Source organism: Prinia subflava, chromosome 3 (genome assembly GCF_021018805.1).
Source record: "Prinia subflava isolate CZ2003 ecotype Zambia chromosome 3, Cam_Psub_1.2, whole genome shotgun sequence".
NCBI classification, from domain to species: Eukaryota; Metazoa; Chordata; class Aves; order Passeriformes; family Cisticolidae; genus Prinia; species Prinia subflava.
Window position 1 is genome coordinate 39,897,234 of NC_086249.1, and position 25,597 is coordinate 39,922,830.

At 42.1% G+C, this 25,597-nt stretch overlaps 1 protein-coding gene across 5 annotated transcripts in view; it reads right to left on the bottom strand.

The window, feature by feature from the left end:
• Positions 1-25,597, bottom strand: part of STARD13 (StAR related lipid transfer domain containing 13) — a 285,754-nt gene that overhangs the window by 132,901 nt on the left and 127,256 nt on the right. For 3 of the 5 annotated variants that reach the window (XM_063394783.1, XM_063394785.1, XM_063394782.1), the window contains one exon: positions 25,024-25,077. The exons of 1 other annotated variant lie outside the window; for it this stretch is intronic. In XM_063394783.1, the coding sequence (XP_063250853.1) occupies positions 25,024-25,077 (54 nt within the window). Of the gene's footprint in view, positions 1-5,322; positions 6,345-25,023; positions 25,078-25,597 lie in introns of those variants that run through there. One more of the 5 variants, XM_063394788.1, reaches the window with a different exon arrangement.

A 25,597-nucleotide genomic window follows, 5' to 3' on the forward strand; every position in this document is an offset into this window, starting at 1 on the left:
CTGAGGGGTTCTCAGAGGAGCTGGGAGCGTGGTGCATGTATTTTATTTGGGGTTTCCAGTGACTTAACCCCAAAATAATCTTCTGCTTTGCAGAGTAAAAACTTAAAAAACAAGTTCTTGGAAATGTTTCATTTTAAATGAAAACTAAAAACTATGAAAAAGCTATAGATTGGATGGTTCTTTTACTAGAATGCACAAAGATAGCTGCTCTTGTCTCCAAACAGGCATGACAGAAAACTGCAAAAATTCACATAGTTCTGGTTGTGACCACTAGTTTTAGTTTTTTAAGACCCACTTTTCATTTCTATATTCCCCAGGATCAACAGATCAGCAGGTGTCAAGGAGCATCATGCTGTCAGAGGTGCAATTACAAAAAACTTAGGCTTGTTCATTTTCACCCAATAAAACCCAATAATCCATGAACCAACCCCAAATTACTTCTGAGAGGAGAAGGTGCATTGCCTTGTCATCTTTGCCACATGCTGAATGTGGCAGTTACTTTCTGCTGGACAAATTAGTCTCCAGTTTTTGCCTCCATCAGAAATGTTCATTTCATGTCTGATATAAATGCATTTTGGTCACATTTGAAGAGACACTTGTAGCTGCCAATCAATTTATAAGGTCCTCCTGAACAGTTAAGGACACTTAAGAGTAGGATTTCTAAAACTTTCCATTTAAAGGTCTACATTTTGGCTTCTTTAGACTGAGATTTTCTTTTACTCACAAGCCTGTCTCATTCTTGTTTCAGTTTTGGAGCTTCAGACAATCAGCTTCTAAGAAAAAATTAGTCCATGGTATGTTGTCCCACTATACATTTTCATTCTACTTGATTTGAGACTTTCAGTGCTTCATCCTTTTGAACAAAACCCTGCAACCTCACAGTGGAAGTTTAAGAGTCAGTTTAGCACTGGTGCCTGAAAAATCTGTCTGAAGTTGGACAAGTTAAAACAGTTTGAAATGTCAGTCTGAGCAAGCCACTGGAGGTGTGGTGGAAAACTTGATCCCAAATTCCTTTTGCCCAAAGCACAGCCAAGCCAAAAAAAGAGTGGGAGCATCTGAAACTGGTCCCCAAAGCCACCCCAGCAGTTGCTTCTGGAGAGCTCTGCAGCTGAGTATGAGCTGGGACAGTGCTCAAGGGTGTCCTGTCTGGTAGGGCTGTCACAGCAGGCAGCAGAGAGGATGTCAATGGACAGATAAGAGGAATTGTGCCAGAAGAGCTAGAGGAGATCAAGTAGGGATTTAATCTCTTTGAGAACACAGAACATCCAAAGGATTGCGGAACATGAAGCTCAGGTGAGAAGAGATTTGTCAAAAAGACTGAGGCTGTATCTGTGCCACAGACACAGTGGAGGCAGCCCTATAAAGCAGAAATCCTGGCAGCTATCTGAATAGATTGCTAAATAACAGCTAAAAGCTAAACTTCAGAAACTAGAGGCAGAGCTTTCTCTTATCAAAAGAATGCTAGGGTCACAAAATTAATTTTGCAAACTTTAGTAAGTCTCAGAATTGAAGCCACCTGCTTAATTCTAACTCAGCTCTCTTTCCACTAGGCACTAAGATAAAGTCTCATCTTCATCTGCACATGCAGTCTTCAAGGATCCCATCTGATGATGGGCAATTGTCATGTATCGGCCCTGCTGAAGCTCTTGCAGGTGTGAGGGGAGAAAAACCCCCAGGTTTCTGAGACTGTGACAAGTAAATGGTGCCCCTGTGGCACAGCACCTTCCATTCTTTGTTTTACACCAAGCTACTTGAAACAAAATCTGACCAGACCACCAGAAACTGCAAGTTATTCATTCCCTGGGTGCAATACAGTTAGACCACAAATGCTGATTTGCACAAAATGTTGTGCAACAGCAGCTACTGAGAGTCATAATTTGAACACTAAAGTAGATAATTCAAGTTCTAACTCTCAAGAACTGATACTCCTGGAGTTCAGCCTCATTTTGCCTCTTGTTTCTACCTGTAAAATGGAAACAGTGTAACCTTGCAGCTTCTAGGAACAACTAAAACATTAATGGTAGGACATATGATGGACAGTGCTCCTAAGCACCAGGCTCATGAACACCTGAGGGAATTTGTAATTCTGTGCATAGTCCAGTATTTCAGAAAGCTGCAGTAAAGCAGGCTCTAAGTTAAGAGATTCAGCAACGGGGATCATCATCACTTTCTGCAGTAAATGAGGCTGAAAAATTCTGAGCAACAAAAAGGGTGAGGTGATCATGTCAGTCAATCATGCCAGCCACGTCAGTCATGACAATCCTACCCTACGAGGGGGGCTGTGCAATACAGCAACAGGGGTCCTTACCTCTGGTGTTTCCTGACTTCAAAGTATTGAATTAAAAAACTAAATTTTAATTTTACTTTTTTTCAGTGTATAGTAACTGAAAGAATGCCAGATAGAAGGTGGCACTTCCCCCTTACATACAAAGAATGTAAGAACTGCAACTTGTGTTTTACAGGTGATCATGATTTGAGCAGGGATCTCAGAATTACCTTAGGTGATCACTGTTGGAGGATCTGTTAAATACCTAAGTCAAATTCCTTAAACAATGGTTTTCAATAGTGACAAAGTGGTTCAGGATTACAAACCAACAGTATTTCATATAACCTTCTAGGCAAATAGGCCCCCACAGAGAGTTAAAATTCTGGTACATTTCCCATTCAGTTTGTGAATTCCAAATTAAACCATAAGCATAGTGGAAACTGTGTTAAAAAATGACAAAAAGCACAAAAAAATCCCTGTGGGTGAAAATTTTGGCACTGTAGAGGATACATCCATTGTTTAAAAAACAAATCCCAGTCAGTGAATCAGAACAAGTGGCTAAGAGCTGCTGGGCACCACGGATCTGTCCTGAGACAGTACGGAGCAGCCCTGTCCGGGAGCATGCCAGGAGCCAGGCTGCTGCTGGTCACCTCTGCTGTAAAGGGTGAGGGAGGGATGGAGGGAAGAAGCACACTGTAGCAGTCTTTCTATGCACAACCAACTTTCCACAGCAACCCAGCCATGCTCTCTGCCTGTTTGGGAGCAGCTGAATCGAAGTTCAGCCCTCTCCTTTCTCTAGCCAGGATTCAGCTCCTTTCCCCACCTCACACCCCTGCTGCCCAACAGTGCCCTGCTGCCCTCTGCTCCAGCACATGGATGTCAGGGCAGAAACTCTTCCCAAGGAGCACTGGGGAAAGCCCTGAGTAACCTGCTCTGTTCCCAGTGATGATCCTGCTCTGAGCTGGAGACTAGACCGGAGAATTCCCAACACCTCATCCAAACCTAACAATTATATCACTTTTATGAATTATAAAAATGTGCTTGCTTTCTTTACAGGTGTGTCTTGTACAACCGGTGTCCTGATCCTTAACAAATAGATAAATGACTAAAGCAGACCAAAGGAGTAACTATGTAAGTGCCTGCAAAGCTGTCATCAGAGCGAGGATTTAATCACAGGTTTTTATTTGGCTTGATGGACTATTACAGCACATTGATAGTTAAAACTGCATTTTGTTTTGATCATTGGTCTTTAACATGAGTTACCAGTTACACGGCTGCTCTGAGGGCCAGTCAGAGCTGAACCACAATGCCAGCTTTGAGGAAAAAATGGATCTTGTACAACTATCTACCTGATTGGGATCCGATCTACTGCGATGGAGAAGAAGCTGAGCTGACAACCAGCAAATAGCTGACAAGTTTAGATCAGCTTAAATTTCCTGCCTTCTCATTAACAAAAGCTGGAAGAAGCCAAGGAATATACACTGCAGCTATGCAGGTCAGCATGACAAATATAATAACAAGGACAAAAAAAGCCAGAGACAGAAAAGCAACAGAACAAGAGAACATATCTGACATCAACAGATATTTGTAGACATTTCATGATGTTGTCAGATAAGTAATTTAATTAAAGGGAAAGTGCATCAGCGTCTCACCAGAGTATTATGAATAGCACTTAAATTATGGCAGTGCATAAACCCAGGACATTAGTATTCTATCCACCTTAAATAAAAAGTTTTGACTCCATCAATTTTAATACCCAGTTGCTTTAAGAAGTTGGCTACAGTATCATGGCAGCCTGCCCAGGTTCTTTGCTCAATCAAGCAATAGTTGTCTTTGACCAAAAAAGAAAAAAATAGCCAACAGTAACCTTGCTGGATGTCTGCTGGGATCTGCTATCAATATAGGACTAAGGGAATTAAAAGTAAATTAAAACATTAAAAGTTCAATATTTTGGTTAACCATAATATTACAAAATTAGTCATTTTAGTAAATCATTATTGAAACTACCCAGTTTAAATTATTTTTTTTCCAAAAACTACCAAGCAATTTTTACCTGTTACTTTAATTGTATGTACATAAGAACTAATGTGCTGTAGACATAGTCTGAAAACCTGCATCATTTACCTCTGCATTATACAATACCAGCATGTCACAGTGCCCTAGGCAAGGTCACCAAACTCCTAACAATGCTGTAGGATGTGACAGAGGAATCCATCTTTACAAATTAGACTTCATTATACATGATCCTGCTCATAAATCTTGATGTATTGTTTTCTAGTATAATAACTCTACCTTGCACTTGCACGCACTCTCTAGATGCTCTAATTCACAGAGTATTTTACAAATGCACATTGGATGTATGCTTGTGTGCACAAAGCGACTGTGCTGCTGCCACAGCAGTGCTCTGAACGAGACCCGACCTCCTGCAGCACCTGCCCTGCTCTGGGTCCTTCCGCTCCCCACCTGGGGATGGGAGAGCGGCAGGAGGCCGCTTTTCCAGAGCAGGTAGGTGACCTGAAGCTATAGAAGTACCTGAAAGGAAACAGAGCATTTTTCTTCGCGAGTTGTGGTACTTTTCACATGCAAACCCTATGAGGAACCAACCCTGTTGGCTAGACTTAGAAAACTGATGAGAGATGCAGGTGAGCCTGCTTCCCCGAGGCAAAGCCAACCCTCTTCATTTCGGAGATGCTCAGAAGGTGCCTCCGACACGGAGGGACGGGAATGCTTAGCCCGAGCCCGCCTGCTTGCGTGAGCACCCCCCGGGTGCCGGGCAGGTGCTGCCTGGCCGGGCGCTGCCACCCTGCCTGCACCCGGCTCCTGCCCGCAGCCCGACCCGCCCGGACGCTGCCGACCGCGTCCCTGCTCGGAGCTCCCCGTGCCGCCCGGGCCGCACCCGCGGGGTCTCCTCTCTCCGGCGGCGGCAGCGGAGATGGGCCCCCCCAGACGCCCCCTGGAGCGGGACCCCTCCGCGCCGTGGGGCCGGGACGTCCCCCGGGCGGCCCCTCGGGCGGCCGCGGGCAGGTAGCGGCGGCCGCGGCGCGGCGGGGACTGACCTGCGAGCCGCCGCTCCCGGACATTCCTCCACAGCAAGTCCCAGGCTTTGGCGGTGGAGTCCCGCAGCTGCTCGCTCAGCGACCTCCGGAGCTGCGCCTTGGCCGGGCGGCGCTGGCTGCTCATCCTCGGCGGCTCCGCATGCCGCCCCGGGCAGCCCCGCTCAGCGCCCGCTCTCCTCGCCGGGGACGGGCGGCGGTGGCCACACGGGGCCGCGGGGCAGCCCCGCCGCGCCGCAGCCGCGTCACCGCCGCCCCGGGCGGGCGGCCCTTCCTTCACCTGAGCGCCGCCCGCCCCGGCCCCCGGGGCAGCGCTGCCGCTCCAGCCTCCCTCCCTCCCTCAGCGCCCCGTCCCGCGCCCGACTCCCCGCCGCCCTCCGCCCTCCTTCCCTCCCCCGCGCCTCGGCCCCCGGGGGCGGGGAAGGTGCCCCGGGCTCCTGCTCTGACCGGGACCCCGCGCCCCTCGGGCTCAGGCACCACCGACGGCCCGGGACTCTGCACGTCCCGCGGCCCCGCGCCTCAATTCCGTGACCCCGCTTGTGTCCGTGGCGCTCATTTGGGAACTGTCCGGCCAAGCCCCCGCGGCTGCCCTGCTGTCAGCTCCCAGCCGCCTCCCGCTGCCGCCTCTGCGCTCCCTGGACAGCGACCGGGAGCTGCCCGCCGCCAGCCCAGCCTTGCGGCCCCAGCGCTGCGAGCGGCCGGCGCCCGCTGCTCCGGAGAGAGGTCACCCGCCACGAGGTGACAGAAAACCTGGCTGGCAACGGGCTGCCTTTTTCCCGGGAGGCTCTAATAGGTGCTTTGCCCATGCTTTAACTTTTGCAGAAAGAAAATTAGGGTTTTTTTTTCAGAGGCCTAGGTTCATCAACTCTCCACCCAAGATCAAGCCATAGACCTTGCAACACAGCCTCTCCCGTTTCTTTCCCACTTTCTCTGCATTCCACCCACTTACTCCCCACCTCCTTCCCCCTGCATCGCTTCTTCTCTTACAAGCTCTTGTGCTTTTGAAAAGGTTTCAAAATTAAACCCTGCCAGACAGTTTTTGCACACTTTATAGACTGAAATAAATCCTGATTTCTTCATCTGTAGACTAGCCAGAAAGCAATAGCAGGGCCCTTATCCCATTTAGGAAAGTAATTTTGTGTTTCTGCTTCTGTGCTCCGGGAAATACTGTTTTAACAGTGGCCCCTTCCCTATCCTGGATGTTCCTCCAGCAGAGAGTCTGATAGCAGAGAGAGACAACAGCAGCTTCATTTCATTTCGTCACAATCAATCACTAAATGCTTGCTCTTTTGGCAGAGTATCTGTGATGTGCAAAGCAGAGGCTGATGTTCCTGCGAGCGAGTGCCCTACTCTGAAAGAGCTGCATGCCCAGCTAAAGCAGTCATGTTAAACATTATCGATATCCCCATCTTGTTTAGATTTAAACTGCAACTGCAATGTCAGCAATACCCATAGAAGCTCAAAGCAAACAGACAGATGTATTCCATGCTACCACTGTTTTAATAATGTCTTCTGCTTACTTTGTGATGTGAATTTGTTTTCCTTTGTCCCTGTTCTTAAAAGGCTCATCTAAAAAGGTTCATCTTAAACTACTCTGCTTTAGCTGATATAGTGGAGAAGGTGTGCTTGCCCAGAACTTGTGCAGATGTTGTATGTCACTCCTCTGCCTGCAATTCCAGCTACAGTGTCCTCCAAATGACTGGATAAACACTTTTGAGAAAAGGGATCCCTTCCAGGGATGGATGCATTCAAGATCTGGAAGGGAGACAGCATAATTATGTAAATACTCCCACATCCCATGACCCAGAGCAAACACCTGCTGATGTTAATGGGAGAAGAGAGGATTACGGTTCCTACAATCAGCTCCTCTGCCCAGTAAATCTGCCTCTGACCTCTGCCTCTCTTTATTTAATCTCTCACCAACACAGCCATTACGAGGACATAAGACCTACTACGCCTGCTTTCTGCCACAGGCTTTTATCAGTTAGGAACCAGGCAGAGATGAGAAATTAATTCCTGATATTGTACTCAGCTGCCCTATAAAGATGAGCCATGACACATTGTCTAAAGGTGAAATAATCAACTCAGTTTTGAAGGTTTTGTATCATGCTGCTGTCACCACCCACAAACAGCAGCCCACGTCAGCCAGCACTGCAACCTTCAGCAGCGCTCTTCTGGCAGCCACACTTGGATGCACCATCTTAGCATGCCCTGCCTGTCTGGAAGATAGATCTCCCTTTCTTCAGCTGCTGTCTACCATGGCCAGAATGTAGCAATAGAACAAAAGATACTATCTTCCCTTCTGTCCCATTTTTGAAGATCTTACTTTATCAAAAATATCCCTAGACTTCCAGGGTTACTGAAAGCAGCTAATTAGTGACTAGATACTAGCAATTGCTAATCCCATGTTATCTCACCACAGGTTACTAAGATAAACTGCAGTGATATGGCTGCATTTCATAATCATCAACAGAACTGAACTGGCAAGTGTAGACCAAACTCTGTGGCAGGCACTGACAAAAATCTTACTAATTTCAGGTACTTTATTGTGGAAAACTAAATCCAGAGGCAAGATCAGGTATTGTAATTTTCTCCCCAAACAAAACAGTGCTGTTGAGTAATGAGAACACATCTCATGCAGCAACTGGCCTATTCCCATTTTATGCTTTTAATCACAGTCAGCTGTTCAGAACTCAAATTACCATCACGAGTATTTTTGATGTATTACACCTCATAGTAGCAGTTACAATTAGAGCTATTCTACAGAATCTGCTTGAAGGAGGGTATGTGTTAGGAATCATTCACAGGTCAAACATGTTTCTTTTTAGAATGCTAGAAAACTTGACAAAATGGTAAAATTCTGGTCTCACACATTTTGCATATCTTGGTTAAATGTATAGGTAGCAAACTGATCAGTACTCATGTTTCCTGATTGAAACATTCTGACATCCATCACAAGATGGCTAACATTTCTGAGGGAAAGAAAAGGAAAGCATATTTTCCACAGAAAATGCAGTTTTTCTGCTTGATACTAGGCTTGCCAAAATAGTTCTTTTCAGAGTAATTGCAATGAAACCACTGTATATGATGAACAGAAAGGAGAAAGTTCCCAGCAACCTTAAAAGGAGCTGAACTATTATATTTGTCTTCGCTCATTGATAACAGAATATTGGCAGGAATGAAAGTACTGTCTTTAAATCTTGCAAGCATATAAAATGTTGGGGAAAAGTCTAAACTGGTTATACCCATGCTCTGATACCATCGTGGCACAGAAGTCTGATACACTAATTATATATTTAGCAATTTATAGTTCCTTCCAATCACCATGGTAATTAAAAGCCAAGTTAATTGATACTGCATAGTATTCTGGCCTCTAATTAGCTGTGTGTTTTTAATTTGTTACAGATTCCATGATGCAGCCTGATGTAGTCCTAGTAAAGTAACTGGACAAACTCCAATGCACCTAGTAAGGAGAGAATCAGACCTAGGGAAAGAGAAACATGACTCCATCTTGGTTTGCCATTTGTAAACTACTGAAAGACTATGATAAAAGTACAACTTCTTTCCTCTCCATCCTCTTGTCTGTAACTATCATGAGTCAGGATTTTTTGTTAGTCTGATTACCTCGCAGTATTTGCCTACTTGTAGAAGAACAAAACAGTTTGTCTTGTAGAGGAAAATGAGTGAAGAGTGCATCCTCGGTTACTATGTGCAGTTTAGAGGACACAGGCTCCTCACTCTGGTATCCCTTAGAAAGTAATACTAAAGCAAAAGAGGAAATAACAGGATCTACAAGATCAATGATGCAGTCTGATGTTAATCAGTGCAATGCCAAATTTTATAATGAATCTCATTCTTCAGGAACAGACTGTAATGGAGCTTCTTGAACTTTACTACACTCAAAATGGTGTTGCTGTGCTTTCACAGCTTCAAATAGTAGCTCAGACAGCCTAGATACAAACACATCAAATAATATTTACAACTTTAGAAGTGGTCTTTATCTCTTTGAGGGTTCTAGAGCTCTGGCATTTGTTTTCTATCACAGGTTAAATGGTCTGAGTGGGATGTTGTAAGTCTGGGTTACCACTGGAAGGGAAGGAAAGATCTGAAGTTTTCCATTGCTTGTTCTCCTAACAGCAGACTCCAGTGAATTTCACATTAATTCTGTGGTTGAAGTTATGTGGTATTCATCAAGGGCATATGAGTAGGTGTCCTCCTTGGCATCTAAGCAAACAAACAAATATTTTGGATAGAGAAAAATAAGAATCACTGTGAATGAGGACAAAATGTTCTAGCTTGTGCCCTGGCACTCTCTCCTTGGTTTTTATTTACATATACAAATTACCATAATTTTAAGGTAGCTTTGAGAATAAATTATAAATTAGTTTCACTCTTTTCTGGTTTATCAAGATACTGGCACCTATATGTTCATCCTACTTCATTTTAGCTTTTTGAAGCTCTGGGAAAGGATTGCTCTGCACTTTGCCAACAGCAAAGCACTGCTGGCTTTCATTACTGGGGGCCAAATTCTTTCACTTTTGTTCACAGTGATTAATGCTGAAATAAATGGAACTTCTTGCAGCATTCACTGTGAAAAGACTCTAAGTATGCTCAGATACAGACTACAGTAACAAAGTGTCTGCTGTTTGACTGTGCTCCCTCTCCCTTGCTAAAACAGGCATGGAGGGCACGGGGGGAAATCAAGCTTTAATTCTATTCATACAAAGGATGGTACTTTATTGTTGTTATTATTAGCAACAAACTGTGTTCTCAAAGCTTGGAACAAAAACTGGATGGAGCTAAAGTACGATCTTTGCCTTCAGGACATTGCAAACAAAATATAAAACAGGACACCTGACTGGAGAGAAGACCTGATTGGGGTAGGAAGGGTGGAGTAGGAGAGAGCAATAAAACAGTACTGGCCAGAGTAGTAACTGCTGGTGTACTTGTGACACACCAGAATTTGTGTCTGGAGGCACTGATGCAAAGTGAGTTAGCAAGAGAGTCTCCAAGGAGATTAATGTGATATCTTTATATATTCAGAGGATAAATTTTCAAGAATCAGGGGCATTTTTAACAAAAGCACACAAAAGTGTATTTGAAAACATAATGAGTAGACAGGAAAAGCTGGGATCCTGTACATACACAGGCTGTGGGAGGAAAGCTTTTATATTGAACCAATAAATGAGGCAAAGTAAGGCCCTTCAGACTTCAGTCAAGCAGCCTCTACTCCATGCACCATAAAGGCAGGATGAGCTACAATGAGCAGTGATAGCAGAGAACTGCCAGGGTATTTGCATTTGGGATGCAATGCAGTAGACCAGATTGTGTCTATCATGGCAGAGTAAATGGGAACAAGAAAAGTGAAATGGTAAACGTGGAATGAAATTTTTTTCTATAGCAATCAAAATTTTTCACCTGGAAATCTCCTTCTGACAAAACCCACTGTTTCTTAAAGAATAAAAATTAGAGAAATCATACATTTTTCTGGAAAATAACTGCTATTTTTTTAACAGCATGATTTTCACATTCTGCCCAGCTTTAGCATGCACTTTTCTCTCCATCTTGCATTCTGCTTATATCTAGCTCTTGCAGGTTATTTTTTAATAACCCCACTACCTCTCCAGTCTCTTGTACTAACACAGCCTAAATTTCCACAGGACATTACAAACTCCTGGAGAAGGTCCTGTGTGACAGGTGGGAGGTTGCTCTGTTACATGAGAATGTGAGGGGTCAGGGAGGCAGCTGTGGTACAAATGATGATTGGATGGACTGCCCTCTGAGCAAACACGGCGCTTCTATTGAACAGGACACAACAAAACTGATGCTTCAGCTGAAATCCTGAAGGATTGCAGCCACGAGAGCCCTTGCACATTTCTCAGATAACAGGGGAGAAGAAGGGACAAAACAAACCAAGTGCCAATAAACTTTCACTTCCTTTCGTAAGATGCTCTGTGGACATCTTTAAAATATATTACATTAAAGACATGAAATCTTGTGCTAAGCAAAGCCAGTCTCTGTAGAAATAGCCAATTCTTCAATGATTAAGCAACTGGGAAAGTGGACTACATTTTATATGTGTAGATATATTGGTTTTTTACTGGAGCTGAGCTTGAAATTTTGAAGTGATTAATGCTCTTGAATAAGTGAGCAGCTCTGTTGAAACACAAAATGTCTCAGCACAGAATACTGCCCCTGTTCTTCTCATTCCAGCTTCTGGTGTCTGATTTTCCCCCACCTTTTCAGTCATTTGACAAAAATATATTGTTTAAAAAAAATCTTTCTTTGCTCTCAAAGTGCTCATTTCCTTAATATTGTATTGGGACCTTGTCTAAACCACAATTTTTAATTTTTTTTTCTAAACTTCCAACTGTTATTACCATCACAGTAGAAATAATTGGAACATTTGTGTAAAAAATCCTTGCCTTGCATCAGTCAATGACAATTTAGCACACAGCATAGCAGGATATTGGTTCAGAGACCTGGGAGCTTTTTCTCTTTTTTTTTTATAACTCTCCTGGATTACACAGGAAAACATGATCAATCTTGACAGCAGGTTCTAACAACAATGCAAGCAAATTGTTCCCCAAACCAATTTACTTATAAGGGTAAGAACTTTTTTTCAGATACACAAATACTTTGCTGCACACTCACATTTTGAGTAATCAGGCTACTGATTGATGGCAGTGTATTGCCAAGTATCAATATATTGCAACCTTCATCGCTGGCCACACAGCTCCTATTTTAACTTACTTAACAGATTTTAAATATGTATATTTAATAGAATTAAAAAGCAATGGAACTCATGGTTTTGGCCAGTAAGCAAGTGTTGTGACCAGTTGCAACAGGGGATAGAATTTCAGGCAGGAAGATTATAATGTCCAGAATCAAAATTCGGCTGGGGCCCAAGCCAATCCCTATTAACCTGAACAGTTCTACAGGATCTTGAATCACTAAAGCTGATTTTAAATTTCTTCCTGATTCCACAATAAAGAAGGGCTAATTGTCTGTCCACAGTATTGTCTGAGTTTCATTTGAAGTGAAGGCTGGTGACGATTCGATTGTAAGCATCATTTCCCACAGCTCCATTGGGAAGGTTTCCCAGCCGGCCCAGAGCCTGCCTAAGCCCACTCCATCACCCTGCTCTGGCATTGCAGAACTCTGTTCCAGCAGGCTGAGTGGTATGGCCATTCCTGGGAGTATAAAGGAGCTTAACCTTAGGAAAAATGTCTGTTTCATGGCATTTAACATATCTGGATATTCCCACTGAGAAGCAGGATATTCATGCTGTGAAGAAGGGGCTGGACCAGGTGGATCTGCAACTCTTTCAGTCCGAAAATGTCCCTGTTTCTGTGAGAACGTTTTGGTAGTGTCAGGCAGCACCTGTATTCCATTAACTCCAAAAGCATTTCAGTGTTTACAGTAACCAGGAAATGTCCATGTCTGTGTTATATTAACAAGTCAGCAGTAACAACTGCAGTTTCAGTTTTTAGAGCTATGCAGAGAAGGGTTTACTCTGACTTGCTGAGGGTTTTACTTTTTTTGGTTGAAACACAAAGAAGCCTGTAGTACTGCCCTTGAATCCATTACAGAAAGCTTTGGGGAAAAAAGTTACCACATGATGTCCAATAGCGCTTCAGTAATGCCTTCATATCATTGGGTAGGCAAAATTGGAACTGCAAGTCTGAAAAATACTTGTGACAACAAATTTGTAGCTCCTTCACCTTAGCTTTGTTTGCTTGTACTCCTCCTGCCTACTGCATATAAGGAGGTTTGCATAATGGCATATGTTTCATTCAAGATTCATTGTCTTGGAAACAAAACTGTGTTATATTTTTAGGTGGACTATATATGGTCACAGAGGTAAGCCATAAGGTGTCACTGCATAGTAGGCAGCAGACTTTATAAGAACAGAGATGTGATGTGATGCTGGTGAATTACAGTCTATGTAAAAGAAACCACCTCTGAGAAATTAAAGTGTAACTTTTTTTAGTCTTCCAAAAAGTCTCTGATTTCTGCATGCAAGAGGCAAAAAATCTAAGCTATGCACTCATGTGCTTTTCAGATAACTAAATTTTAATAGTGATATTAAATGACTATTATATAAATATTAACATCAAAGATGGTGGGAGAAAGATAAAAAATATAAAGATATTTTTGTTTTGTCTTTTTGGACTGAAAATGGTACATGGTAAAGCAACTTAATTCCCAAGAAAGGCAGTAGCAGGGAGTGCTCTGTAGCTGGCCAAGCATGCCAAAAGTAGAGAGAGCTTGAGGAGATGTTTCCCCATCACCTGCTGAAGTGTAGACTGAGGTGACCAGACTGATTACAGAGATCACAGCCACAACTCTCTACTGAGTGTGCCACCACTTGCCTGCCAGAGAGTACCATCTTTTTTATTTATAATTACTGGAAAAGTTGATTCCAGAAAGAAGAGAGCAGGCTTCAGCTCCCCCTTGCATCCCCTGAAACACTGTATGCAGCTGGCCTGATCCCCCTCTTATTAACAGACACTTTTTTGAGACTCCACCAAGACATTTCTTTTTGACTTCATTTAAATGCCATGCAAATGAAGGAGATGTGCATTCAGGACTGTTCCAGGAGGCAAGAAAAGGCTGTTACTTTGCAGTACGTATTGGTGGCTCCAAAGCTCATTTTTTCAGTATGGCAATGGCTTCTAGTGAAATCAGTTTCTACAGATGATGTGGGAACACCTTTACAGTGCTGCAGGTACAGCTGTTGCTCATCTTGTTTACTTACACTGCTGTCATGCAGATTCATTTCAAAACCTTTTTGTCATTTTGGGCTGACACAAATCTGTTCAGCAGTAATTACCTGAGATTGTTCTACATTTCAGGGACTATTTTTGACTCATTTACATTACAAAAACCCATGCAAAATGCTTGGAGAATAGGCGCTAAAGGGTTTATAACTCAGCAGGATCTTACTGCAGTGATAGCTTTTGAGACAGAAGATCAGTTAATTTACCTGACAGAGAACACTTATATTAGGTAATCTTTGGTTTGATCAAAGTTATCAGATACATACTTTCAGAATTCAGGCCTTAAAAATATGTGACTGTCAATGCTAAAGGGAAAATAAAGTGTCAGAAGCAAATATGAAAACCAAAAACTAGTCAACTTCTGACTCATACTGGAGGCTATTCCCTATTTGTATTCTGAAATGTTGCTAAATGGTTTAAAAATTATCTAGAGTACTTCACTGCTGCCAGTCAAGTCATAAAGAAAACTGTTTCATCTAGGAAACATTATCCTTCTTTAGGATTTAAGTAGATTTGGGGTTATCCACCTCTTTCCTGTCTTATAGCTTATCTTTTATAGCTGGGCAAGATAAATGCAAAATAGGTTGTATATACTACTAGAAAGTAGCAATAGGCTCTTACTTCGCTTTGCACAAGTATAAATTACCCTTTTAATGCAGAATTGCTAAAACTTAGGGTCTTCTCAATAATCACCAGGGACAGCCTCCATTCCTAAAAGAAGTACTCTAATTATTCTTAAAGAAAACTAACAAACCAACACCATAATTTAGGCCAGACACTAGTGACAGTCTCACATTAATGGTGAAGTTGTTAATTTGATGAAGTAATGGCAAAAATTGCCATATACTTCACTGGAAAATTTCATCTAGTAAGGGTAATCTCACCATGTTTCTTCAGAATACATGAACATAAAGCCCTCCATTTCTTGCTGATTTGATGATCCTCATTAATTGGGGAAAAAGGCTCCAGCACAGAGAGTGTGCTGTTTCTTCTATATCTTGCATACATTGGATATCCCTATGACTTAAAGGTGAGTAGAAATTTAGTGCCATATTTTTTCATGGGGCAAGTAAAATGAATGTATCTTCCCTGCTTACCATCCTTTGCCAACTCCTCTGGATGTTTCTTTTTTTAGACAGTTCTGTAATGTTGATGATGCTGGGCATCACTGTAATATAGTTCCCTGAATTTACATGATCACATTATAATAATATCAATGCTGGTTTTTATAGTTGATATCAATCAGTGTTTTATTTGCTTTCACAACTAGTGCTGCAAATTGAACAGCTGTTTTCACTGAGCAGTTTTAATTAAGCTGTCCATAATGCTGCCTAGATATTTTTCTGAGCTGGTAACACTTTGTTAAGTATGCAGTATCAGTGAACACTTCAGACCATTCCTGAACATTACCTCACACTTAGGTAAATTGAAATCCCATCTTCACTGATGCTGTCAAATCACCTTGTTTTGGTGATTTGAATTTGGTTTTCAGAAGTCTTTCTAATCTTCAGGACCCTAGGAAATCTTGAATTTGCTACAGATTTTGCCATCTGTTCACTCGCTTGTCAAGATAATGAAGCTTTAAATGATACTTGCCCTAGTAAAATCTTCTGAGCAACCTATTATTAGCCTCTCTTTATTCTGAAAGCTGACAAGTTCAATTTATGTGTCTTTGGATCTTTTATGAAGTTTATGTTCTGTGACCAAAATTTCCTTCCCACACTGATTTCTCACATTATTTCATCTCTGTTTTGAATATCTCTGGAATATTAGTTTGGAAAGCCAAGATAAGTTTTATCTCTTCCTGTTTTTCTGTGCAAAAGCAGTTTCTTTTTTCTTCTTACAAACCCATACTGGATCCTACATCGGTGTTCTCATTTGGGAATGTTATAGATTGCTTTGGTTTTTTTAGAAACATATGATAATTAATATGGGAAGCGGTAATTATTTTTGTTGCCCACAACGACTTCCTTTCAACTTTAAATATGGGTATCATTTTATCTCCCTTGGACAGCTGAACCTGATGAATGTGTTCCAACACTTCCACATTTAGCTCCATTTCTGACAGTGGAAATTTCTTTGTCTCTTATTTGCAAAAAAGACACCAGAATGTACTCACATCCAGGGATTAAGTCTGTTAAGGAAAAGACATTAAGGAAGTACTCTGTCCAGGCACAAAAATTTCATGATTTTATAAACTATGCTCCTAAGTCTTAGAGTGTAAGTCCCTTTCCAGTTTTCAGAAGTGGTTACAAGTTGTCATCTGGGAATATAAACAGGAATCTGGAATTTCAGCTTTTGGTCCTCAGTTTTTAAACCTTGCTTGTTATTACACAGAAAAGTGGCTAATCCCCAGTCAGTCAAGAAAATAACCCTTTGGGTGATGTGATGATAGACCATGATATGTCCATTAATTAGGAGAAAGAAAAGTAAGAATTTGTTTTGATTGTGAGAGTGGAGAAGAAGTATTATGCATGGGTTTAGAGATCTTGCAGAGCCATTTGCCCATTTCACTGAGAACCAGAGAGGAGTAAGATGCTCTGGACAACACAGAGGTATGGCATAGAGGCAACAGGAAAGGCAGAAGGAAGAGAAGGAAGGAAGACCACTGTAAGGCATCATGAGCAGGTGAGTAACCAGAGTGACTTTAAGAGGAAACTAAACAGTGGTAAGGAGGAAAAACTAAAACTGGATTTTGCAAAGAAGGCAGTGTAGAGAAAGGGAACAGATACACGGGAGTCCAGAAGACTATTACAGACAAAACCAGTAGGTGGGATTTCTGCATGGTCTAGAGAAGTGAGCAGAGCAATGAGCAAAGTGGTCTGGATGCAAAGATCTCTGCACTGCTAGTTCAGGTTAACAGAATTAACCAAGTTAACTTCAGAATGCTTGGTTTTGCACTTCATTCATTTTAACTTTGTCTGTGAAACAGAAATGTTAATAAAATTTCAAAAGTAAAAGATTTCCCTTCCTTGAATTTTGGACACCCACTCTTAAAAGAGAATTGAGGGAGGTGGGAAGGTGGGTTGGAAACACATGTCCTTGAGAGGATGCCTCATTCTATCCCAAACCAGCAGCCTAGAAGAGGTGCTACAGTAGGCCTATGGAGCAGGACTTGATGTAGCTGAAAATGATGTTACAATTTGAAAATGCCTCTCCACCCCCAGTTACAGAAAAGCCATCTTAGACTGGTGGTAAAGCTGAAGGTACCAATTCCATTTGACATTTCCTGTTTCTGTGGGATTCTAATAGTATTTCAGTATTCAATATTCAACCCTTTTAGACTCATTTGAAAATCTCAGGCTGAGTGTGCTTCAGTTTCACTTTAGTATTTTCAAAGTCCCTAATACATCTAAAAGCAGATTCATCATGATTCTCAATAGAATTTGTGTTCTAAAAGCCTGTAACTTTTTTCTTCCTTTGTTGCTTTTTAATGTGGGCTGTGTTTTGATGTGGAGACTTAGGAATTGTTTTGCTGTTGAATAACAACTTTTCTCTTGCAACACCAACTGTAAAACATGAACACCTTGTTGGAGCACACTCCAAAATCTGAAATGGGCATCCTGCCAAAGCTCAGGGCTTCCTTTTTGTTTTGACTGTTGCAATGTTCTTGTTTCCGTTAGTATCACGTTCCTACCACTTGTGATTTTCAGACACCTACGGCCAAACTCAGTATAACTCCACTGAGCTCACTGAAGCTGCAACACAAGTGAATTTGTCTCGGTATGTCTGTAAATTAACCAGTCATTTAAGCTGGAGAGTGACACTGATAAGCAATAACAGCACAGGAGTGGTGAAAGGAAGATGTCTCCTAGTTAGTTTTGGACAGTTGACACTAACTCTGTTGTCAGATAAGTCGTACTGACTGTGGGAAAAGCTGAGTGGGAAAAGTCACACTCGCCGCCTGCTAACTGTAGGAGGAAAACAGATCTGGAATGCAGAGGAAATCTTGACATTATCTGTTCCCCCAACCCCTACCAGCCAGGCAATCAAAATAACTAGCTGAGTATCGCCTGCCTCTGTTCCTGGCCCAAATAAATGTGCTTTCTTGACAGAGTTTTTGCTCACAGGAGAGGAGGCAAAGAGAAGGAAGGAGTCTGAAGTGGGTGTGGGGGAGTGTTTCCTGCCAAAACCCAGGAGCAGCTTCTCTGTGACATCTGAAAGAATACTGATGACATAAGCCTAGTGCTGTAAATGGAGGTGGCTCTGCCATTTCCAAAGGACAGCAATTCATGCCCGACAGCCCTGCAGCCCAGAACTCCAGTTCTTCATTGCTCCTCTTGGCCTCCACTGACATCGCCAAGGACGGTGTGCCAGATGCCGCTAAAAGAAGGCTCAAACCCAAGGGAACAAAACCACTGGAAAGAACTTCTCTGCTCCCATCCAAATTGGGTTGTATAAGAATAAAGTGTAGCTGCTTCAAATGAACACTTGCAGAGTAAATTTATTTCCTTCTGAGCCCTCATGAGACACAGGGTTTATCAAGACCCAAGGAAGCACAGTATTCTATACTTACATCAATGTATTATATATACATCACAGGAATTTAGAGAAACTCTCACATATTTCTGTATACACTCACTTAATTAGGTGTAACTCAATACTCTGCATATCATCCCTATAAGATTGTTACACTTAAAAAAACATCCAGAAATATGGGGTCATAGAAGAGGATAACAGCAACAAAAGCAACAAATGAAAAGGGGCACTTTAAACTATGCTACTGAATATATTGAGTTCTCCAATACATGATCCAGCCATTGAGTGTACTGTATCACTTCTGTCTGTCTTACAAATAGGTGAAAACATAAAACAGAAGTTTATTTTAACTTTGGAAATTCATCTTACCTTTTTCTTATCACACGAGAGTCCAGAGAGCTGCAAATTGAAGATTTTGACCATGTGTTGGTCAGCAGACAAGAAAAGTGTGTGAAAGTAAGGGCTAACTTTATGTGCTATATGTTTATTAAACCAACAGATCCCAATATCAATAGTCTGCTGGAGATGCCAAAGTACCTATGGCCTTGTGCCTCTTTTGCCTACTCAAAGAGCCTGGAAATCAAAATCCGTGGCACCCCTCTATGGAGTCCTAGCATGGACAGTAAGGCAGCTACTTCTGCGGAAAGCTGGAAAGAAGACCAGTTGGTTGGGGGACGTTATAATGATTTCTTTCCATATTCCTTCTTCACTGCTATGGGAAGCAGGCACAGAAAAAACAATTCTCTGAATCTCTCCCTCCTCTTTTGTACCCCAGACCCTTCTGTCTTTGAGAGAAGTGAATCACCAAGGTCCCGTAGACACTCATTCTCGGATTTTTCTGTACTAAGCCTTGAGCTGCAGCTGGATGAGCCAATGCTGACCACTCAGGTGAGTTTTTGGGCACACATGAGCAGGTACAGAGTCTCTCCATACAGCCACAGTGCTACTGTACGTCCTGCCTGGAGCCAAGCTTAGCATGAATAAATGACACAGCAAAGAGCACCTGGCAGGAGGGAGACTGTAACCTGGACACCAATCAGTTAATGGACCATGGGCCATGCATGAAAATAAGCTCCTGAGAAATTATGTGAATGCTGAATTAGAAACGAATGTAAATGTTTTAAGTCACCTTTCTGTATGAAAACTATCAATGATAATGTAAGGCTGTAAGATTTGTGAGGGAAGGACTTTGTTCTGCCTGTACAGTGCTCACAAGGACACTACCCCGGGCCTGAGGCCAATTGTCACTACCTCAGTTAAAAGAAATTTAAAATAATAAATGACCTTATTAGCAATCCAAGTAAGCACAATTTTAAGAGTTTCCTGAAAGAATTACATACATTTTACAGAACATAATATTTCCCCTTATATATAGAGAGGGAAAGAGTCTCCCATTTCCTCATCTACTTAGAGACGTTGCTTGATTCTGAAATCCCTGAAAAGTAGAGGCTATTTTTTCCTTTACAGATACAAATAATTTTCTCTACAGCTAAAAATGCATCATTAAGAGACTAACTACAATCCCAAAGAGTTGCTGGTGACTGCAGCTGGACTCTTCATAGAGTTTCACTCTATAAAGAAAAATCCCTAATTTTCTACAGGATATACCTGCAAGATTCTATGCTCGAATCAGTTTACTTCTCAGAGTTAAGTCATAGAAATCTTATATAACAGTCTAATCTTCTAGTCTAAGTCTTTGGGAACTGAGAAATACTCCAGGGTAGGTATGTACCCAATATAAATTAATATCAAATAAAAACCTACAGCCATTAGCTTCCCAAACTATAGAGTACAAAGCCTATACTTCATGGAGGCTGGAACAGCAGATTCAGATCCACTTAATAATACCCACGTGTGAAGCAACCTTTTGGCCATCTGTTTTCTTGAACTTGCCTTTCCAATTGTTCTGCCTTCATAGACACAGAGCCAAGATCACAACTGACAGGTACCATTATATATGCAATGGAATTATATATGGGATGGCTTTGGTATGTCTTTTGCATTCACATGCAGCCCCAGTCTCCTCCTCTGGCTTCATTTCAGCGGTGGCTTGACAGCATGGTGGAATTTGCTAAATTTTTTATGCCTTGTGTGAGCACTCAATAAATACCAGCATCTCTATGTGCATTTCTGTCATAGCAACTTGCTGGCCTGGGTAGAATCTAATACAGAGAACAAGAAGGGCAGAGACTGGATGGTTTTCAGCTGAAAGGCCTTCTAAGGCAACCCTCCTGTTTCTTAGTAGTTGACATCAACACTACATAGCTCTTTGTCCTCCTCTAGTGGTCCCATTATATTTAGGGAGAGGCTTATGCAGTGATTACTTCCTTCAAATCAATGCAGTCATTACCCTGCTGCAAGCTGTTGTGGCTCATGCCCAGAGGTCCAGTGTTTGGTTCTGACATGAGCCACAGTTCCACGGTGCTCAAGGAAGTGGAAAGAGGCACCTCTGCTCATGGCCAGTCACACTACACAGACTCTGTGTGTCCTTGAGCCATGGCCATCTCCTCCGAGCAGAGGCTGCACCACCGCACGTTGGTCAACAGCAGGAAACAGCAGCATGGGCTGACTGCAGCCCCACAAAAGGTCCTATGTGCAAAAGTCCAGAAGCTTTGTTTGACTGCTTTATTGTCCCAAATACCTTGCAGTATGTTCTAGCCAGAAGCTTTTCTCTGTGTTTTCCTGCCTGACTTGCAAACAAAGAAACAGCACAAAATGCATCTTATGTGCTGAGCTGTTCTGAGAGATGATGCTTGTCACTCTGATGCAGCGCAAACCTTAAACATTAATCCTTAGGAACTGATACTAAAGAGTTAAATAACAAAAGCTCAACCTAAAGAATTGTTGCAAGGGAAATGTTTTCTAACAGGAAACACTAAAATTGTTGGAAATGCGACCCATTGGAAATGCTTTCGGTGAAGAAAAAAGGTTCCTACCATATAGATTATTCTTTCTTTGTGTCTCTCAGAGCTGTAATGCTTAGTTAGCATAATAAAAAACTAAAGGTTTATTTTGCTGCCTGTATACTTTAACATTGGTTAAAGGTTGTCTGGCCTTCAAAATTTTGTAGTTGTGTCTTGCACAGGAAATAAAACACAAGGACATAGCTTGCACTGTAGCTATCAGTGAGGTCTGAAGGAAAGGTATAACTAAAATAGAAAAAAAATATACTTTTAAAGAATTATTATTCACTGAAAATTTTCCAGGCATTTGTTGCTTTTGGAATAAATATTAAATGGCAAAATGTGCCCTCTGCCATGAGTCTCGGAAGGCCCCCAGTTTAAAACAAGTTGGCTGCTCAGGAGCAAGGGAGCTGAATATGGCTGTCTGTCTGCAACCTTTGTCAGGCAATTGTTCAGTCACAGAAATAATAACTCTAGAATCCTGCGTCTCCATGAACTTAGTTGCTGAAACACCACCTAATTCCAACAGAGGCAAAACTTTAGAGCAATTTTTCAATCTGAATTAGATCACCTTTTACAGCAAGGTTCCTGTCACATCTCAAGAGTTACTTCAAACCTGAGCTCATCTACCAGCTACTTAGTGTTCAGCTTTCCTTAGGAGTCCAAGCTGTAACCAAACCGAGTTAGGAAAAATGCTTATAATATCTTCATTCTGAAATGACCTATATTTTGTACAATTATGGACTAGATTTTTTTTTTAACATTTATAATCTCTATTTTCCATATTTTTCTTTCTTATTTAAGATGTTGACTAAAAACCAAACTCACAGAAAGAACCATGGAGCAGGGAAATAGAGAAGGATATTTAGAATGACATTGAGTAGTTGCATGTGCATAAAGTGTTTTTATATACTGCTGCTTTATTGTTTTACAAATGTCATATAAAATTCAGAGTATTTCCTAATGGATCAAGCTTTTGTCTATAATTCACATACTAAAACAGTAAATATGTAAATTTCTAATCTATACCTGGCTGTTTTGGTTTGTTGGGTTTTTTTGAGAAACAGCAATATCTCATTTTCCTCTTGCTTTTGAGAGCAGAAGATCCCAGTGTGCCCTCAACTGCTCCAATACATCAGTAAGAGTTGACTAGCAAAGATTTGCCTTTTTAGAAGAACAAAGAAGGGCTTTGTTCTATCATTTCTGATTATGAAAGGAAGAGGCAATATCGCTGCCTAATTTTGGAAGCCAAACTGGCGCTGCAGAAAAGTTAGAATTGGAGCCAAATGAAATGACTCTCTGATGCAGTGGCTGCAGGACAAGCACCATCTCCTCCTACTTCTAATTTGAGCAACACAGAGCATAACTAGTTAAGAGGCCAAGGCCACCAAACAGTTTACTTTCACTTCTCAGGAAAACAGCCTGTTCATTTTTCAGTCCAAAGTAAGCACCTCCACTTTGTGCTGGAAACATGTCAAAGTGACCCCGCTCTGCTTTCTAGTAAGTGCACGGAATCATTGGATGAGGATGTTTTATGTTCCCCAGTTATTTCAGGTCAGATTTTCATCTTGGGTAAACTTTTATAGCTGGAATAATGACAGCATGAGGCACAAGTACTGCCTAGGTCTTGCAAAGCACTGCTGAATGTCTAATCTAGCTGCTGCTGCTCCCTGAAGAGGATGAGAAGAGGGGTTTCACAGTCACAGCCTCAGCTCCACCACCAGCACACTTGCCAGACATCCATGGCAAGTGAAAGGCTGAAACAGATCACCTCTATCCCCCCAAGAGCAAGAAGAAAATCTCAGAATAGGATACGGTTCTGTGAGCCACATCCATTTCCCTGTTCAGAGTGTGATTAGCCCATAGTTCCTGCCCAGGGACTGCAGCAAAGGTAAAATAAAACCACGAGCATAAAATCTTTTATGACGAAGGAAACATAAAAATATGTAATCAGTTGAAACTACTGTACTCAGGTTTGATTTTGTGATGAATCAAGCACCTTCAGTTTCTAACAAGAGCCAGATGGAGTTACAGCTCTCCCCATTTTCCAGAATCAGACCCGTTGTTGGTAGTTGTTCATATACAGCTGCTATATAGCACAGCTCTGTTTCTTACACTATGGAGTCCTCTCCTTGAAGTCAATTTGCATTATGCCTGGGCAAATATTGCAGTATCAGGCTACTCATTAAAGCCCTGGCACCACTACTGCCCCTGTTTGAATTTTGCATTATATCAGTCAAGGATACACAATTATCTGTGGAGCACTTCTGAAATGGCCAAGGTCACACGAGGATTTTATCGTATTACTGCAGTGCACCATCTTCCTTGGCAGCCCATTGCTGTTCTGCTACAGACTACATTACCATGCATCAGCAAATACACCAGCACGCTGCTATATTTAGTGTTTCATACATACCACTAAAATAGCGGATGTGTCAGCTTTTAATCCGACTTCAAATTTTTGTCAGCAAAGCGAGAGCTCATTTTCCCTACCAGTGATAAAGTGTGCTCTGTGTTAGTCATCTCGAACTATGTGGTGATAACTTTAAAATACATTAGGCAGCTGGAATGCTCAATCTGAGTGGAATGTTTTTTACTAAGACATATGATGGGGGATAGTAAGGACACACAGCATCAGTCAGCCAGGTTTTAATAGTGATTGCCACAGGCTACCTACAAACCCAGCAGCAATCTGACAGCAAGAGCTAAGCAAGGTGTTCTCTGGGGTACCACAGCAGACAATTAGCACCTCCTACATTGCAAAGGCACAAGAGATAGGTGGTGCAGACTAGGTTTGGTGTTATGCTCCTGGCAATACGAGAAGAAAAGCATTGATGATGATGACTTGAACAGTGGTCTACTGCATGGTGATGGGACAGGGCAGCCCTATTAATGGCATCATCTATTAATGACAACAGGAATGTGGTTTAATGGCTGAAACCACAGGTGCCACCACGATAAGCCACATTCATTCCCAAAGAAACCAGAGTTCAGTGGATGAATCTGGTGTTTTTGCAGGTCTTGGTAAAGCCACAGAACAGGGTATTTTTAACATGTTTCTAACACTTGCTTATTAATGCCATCGCATACAAGCAGTACAAGTGGGAATTGCCTTCCTGTCTACCATTTCTACAGAAAGCCAACAGACAACTTGCTCACCTCAGGCCAAGGGTGAGCCCATCTGTGTGAAACCAGCTTTCCCACTCCAAACTGCTTGTCTTCTCTTGCAAATGTCCCTTGCACTTTGCTAACTACCTCTTAAAGGGTGTGGACAACACCACATTTGCAGCCTATGTCTAAGTCCAAATAACACTGTATTTACTTAATAACGTGAAATTACATAAATATAGAAATTTTCAAGTCTTTGTGGAACTCCATTTCAGCCCAACCCAGAGCTGTCCATCCCAGCCCCAGGATGCTGTGACAGGGCTGTTCTCTGCTACAGCCCTTCCCAGTCATGTGACCCAATTTGCAGAGTGACATCCCATCCCATCCTTGGCCCATCCCTGTCCCCAGGCCTCATCCTGGAGCTGTCTGACCTCTGTTCCTGTGTCTGCCCCAGTCCCCAGGGAGCCACCGGCTTATGCTGCATCCTGTCATGATTAAAGAAAACAGAAAGCAGAATAAATTCATGCCTCTAGAATGCCATCTCATCATTATTTAAATTATTTTTCTGAATGGTTAGATCATCATTAATTCCAGTGCATGCACTGTTATAAGTACCAATGTTATTATATCTGGAAATAATGACACAAGGCCTGGCAAGCATGCAGTGACACTGCCAGCAATGTTGGTACTTCAAATGAGGTTCTCTGGTGTGGCTGGGTGGTCTGTGCAGCTGTAGCTTTTCTTAGACACATTTTGGGTATCCTGCTTAACACACTGTGAGGCACCCACTACAAATCCAGGCAATAGAAACCCCAAAATATTGCATTTATTTGAGGGGGAAAAGAAAGTAACATAAAATTCAACAAGAGAGAGAACAGCATTACAAAGGGCAGGTTTTTTCCCTGTCACATGCAAAAATGGTTTACATGGAGAATGACTGGAAGCTAAAGACAGCCTAGCCTGGGTGAAAGGGCTGCAGAAGTTCTCACCCCAGCTGCAGCAGCT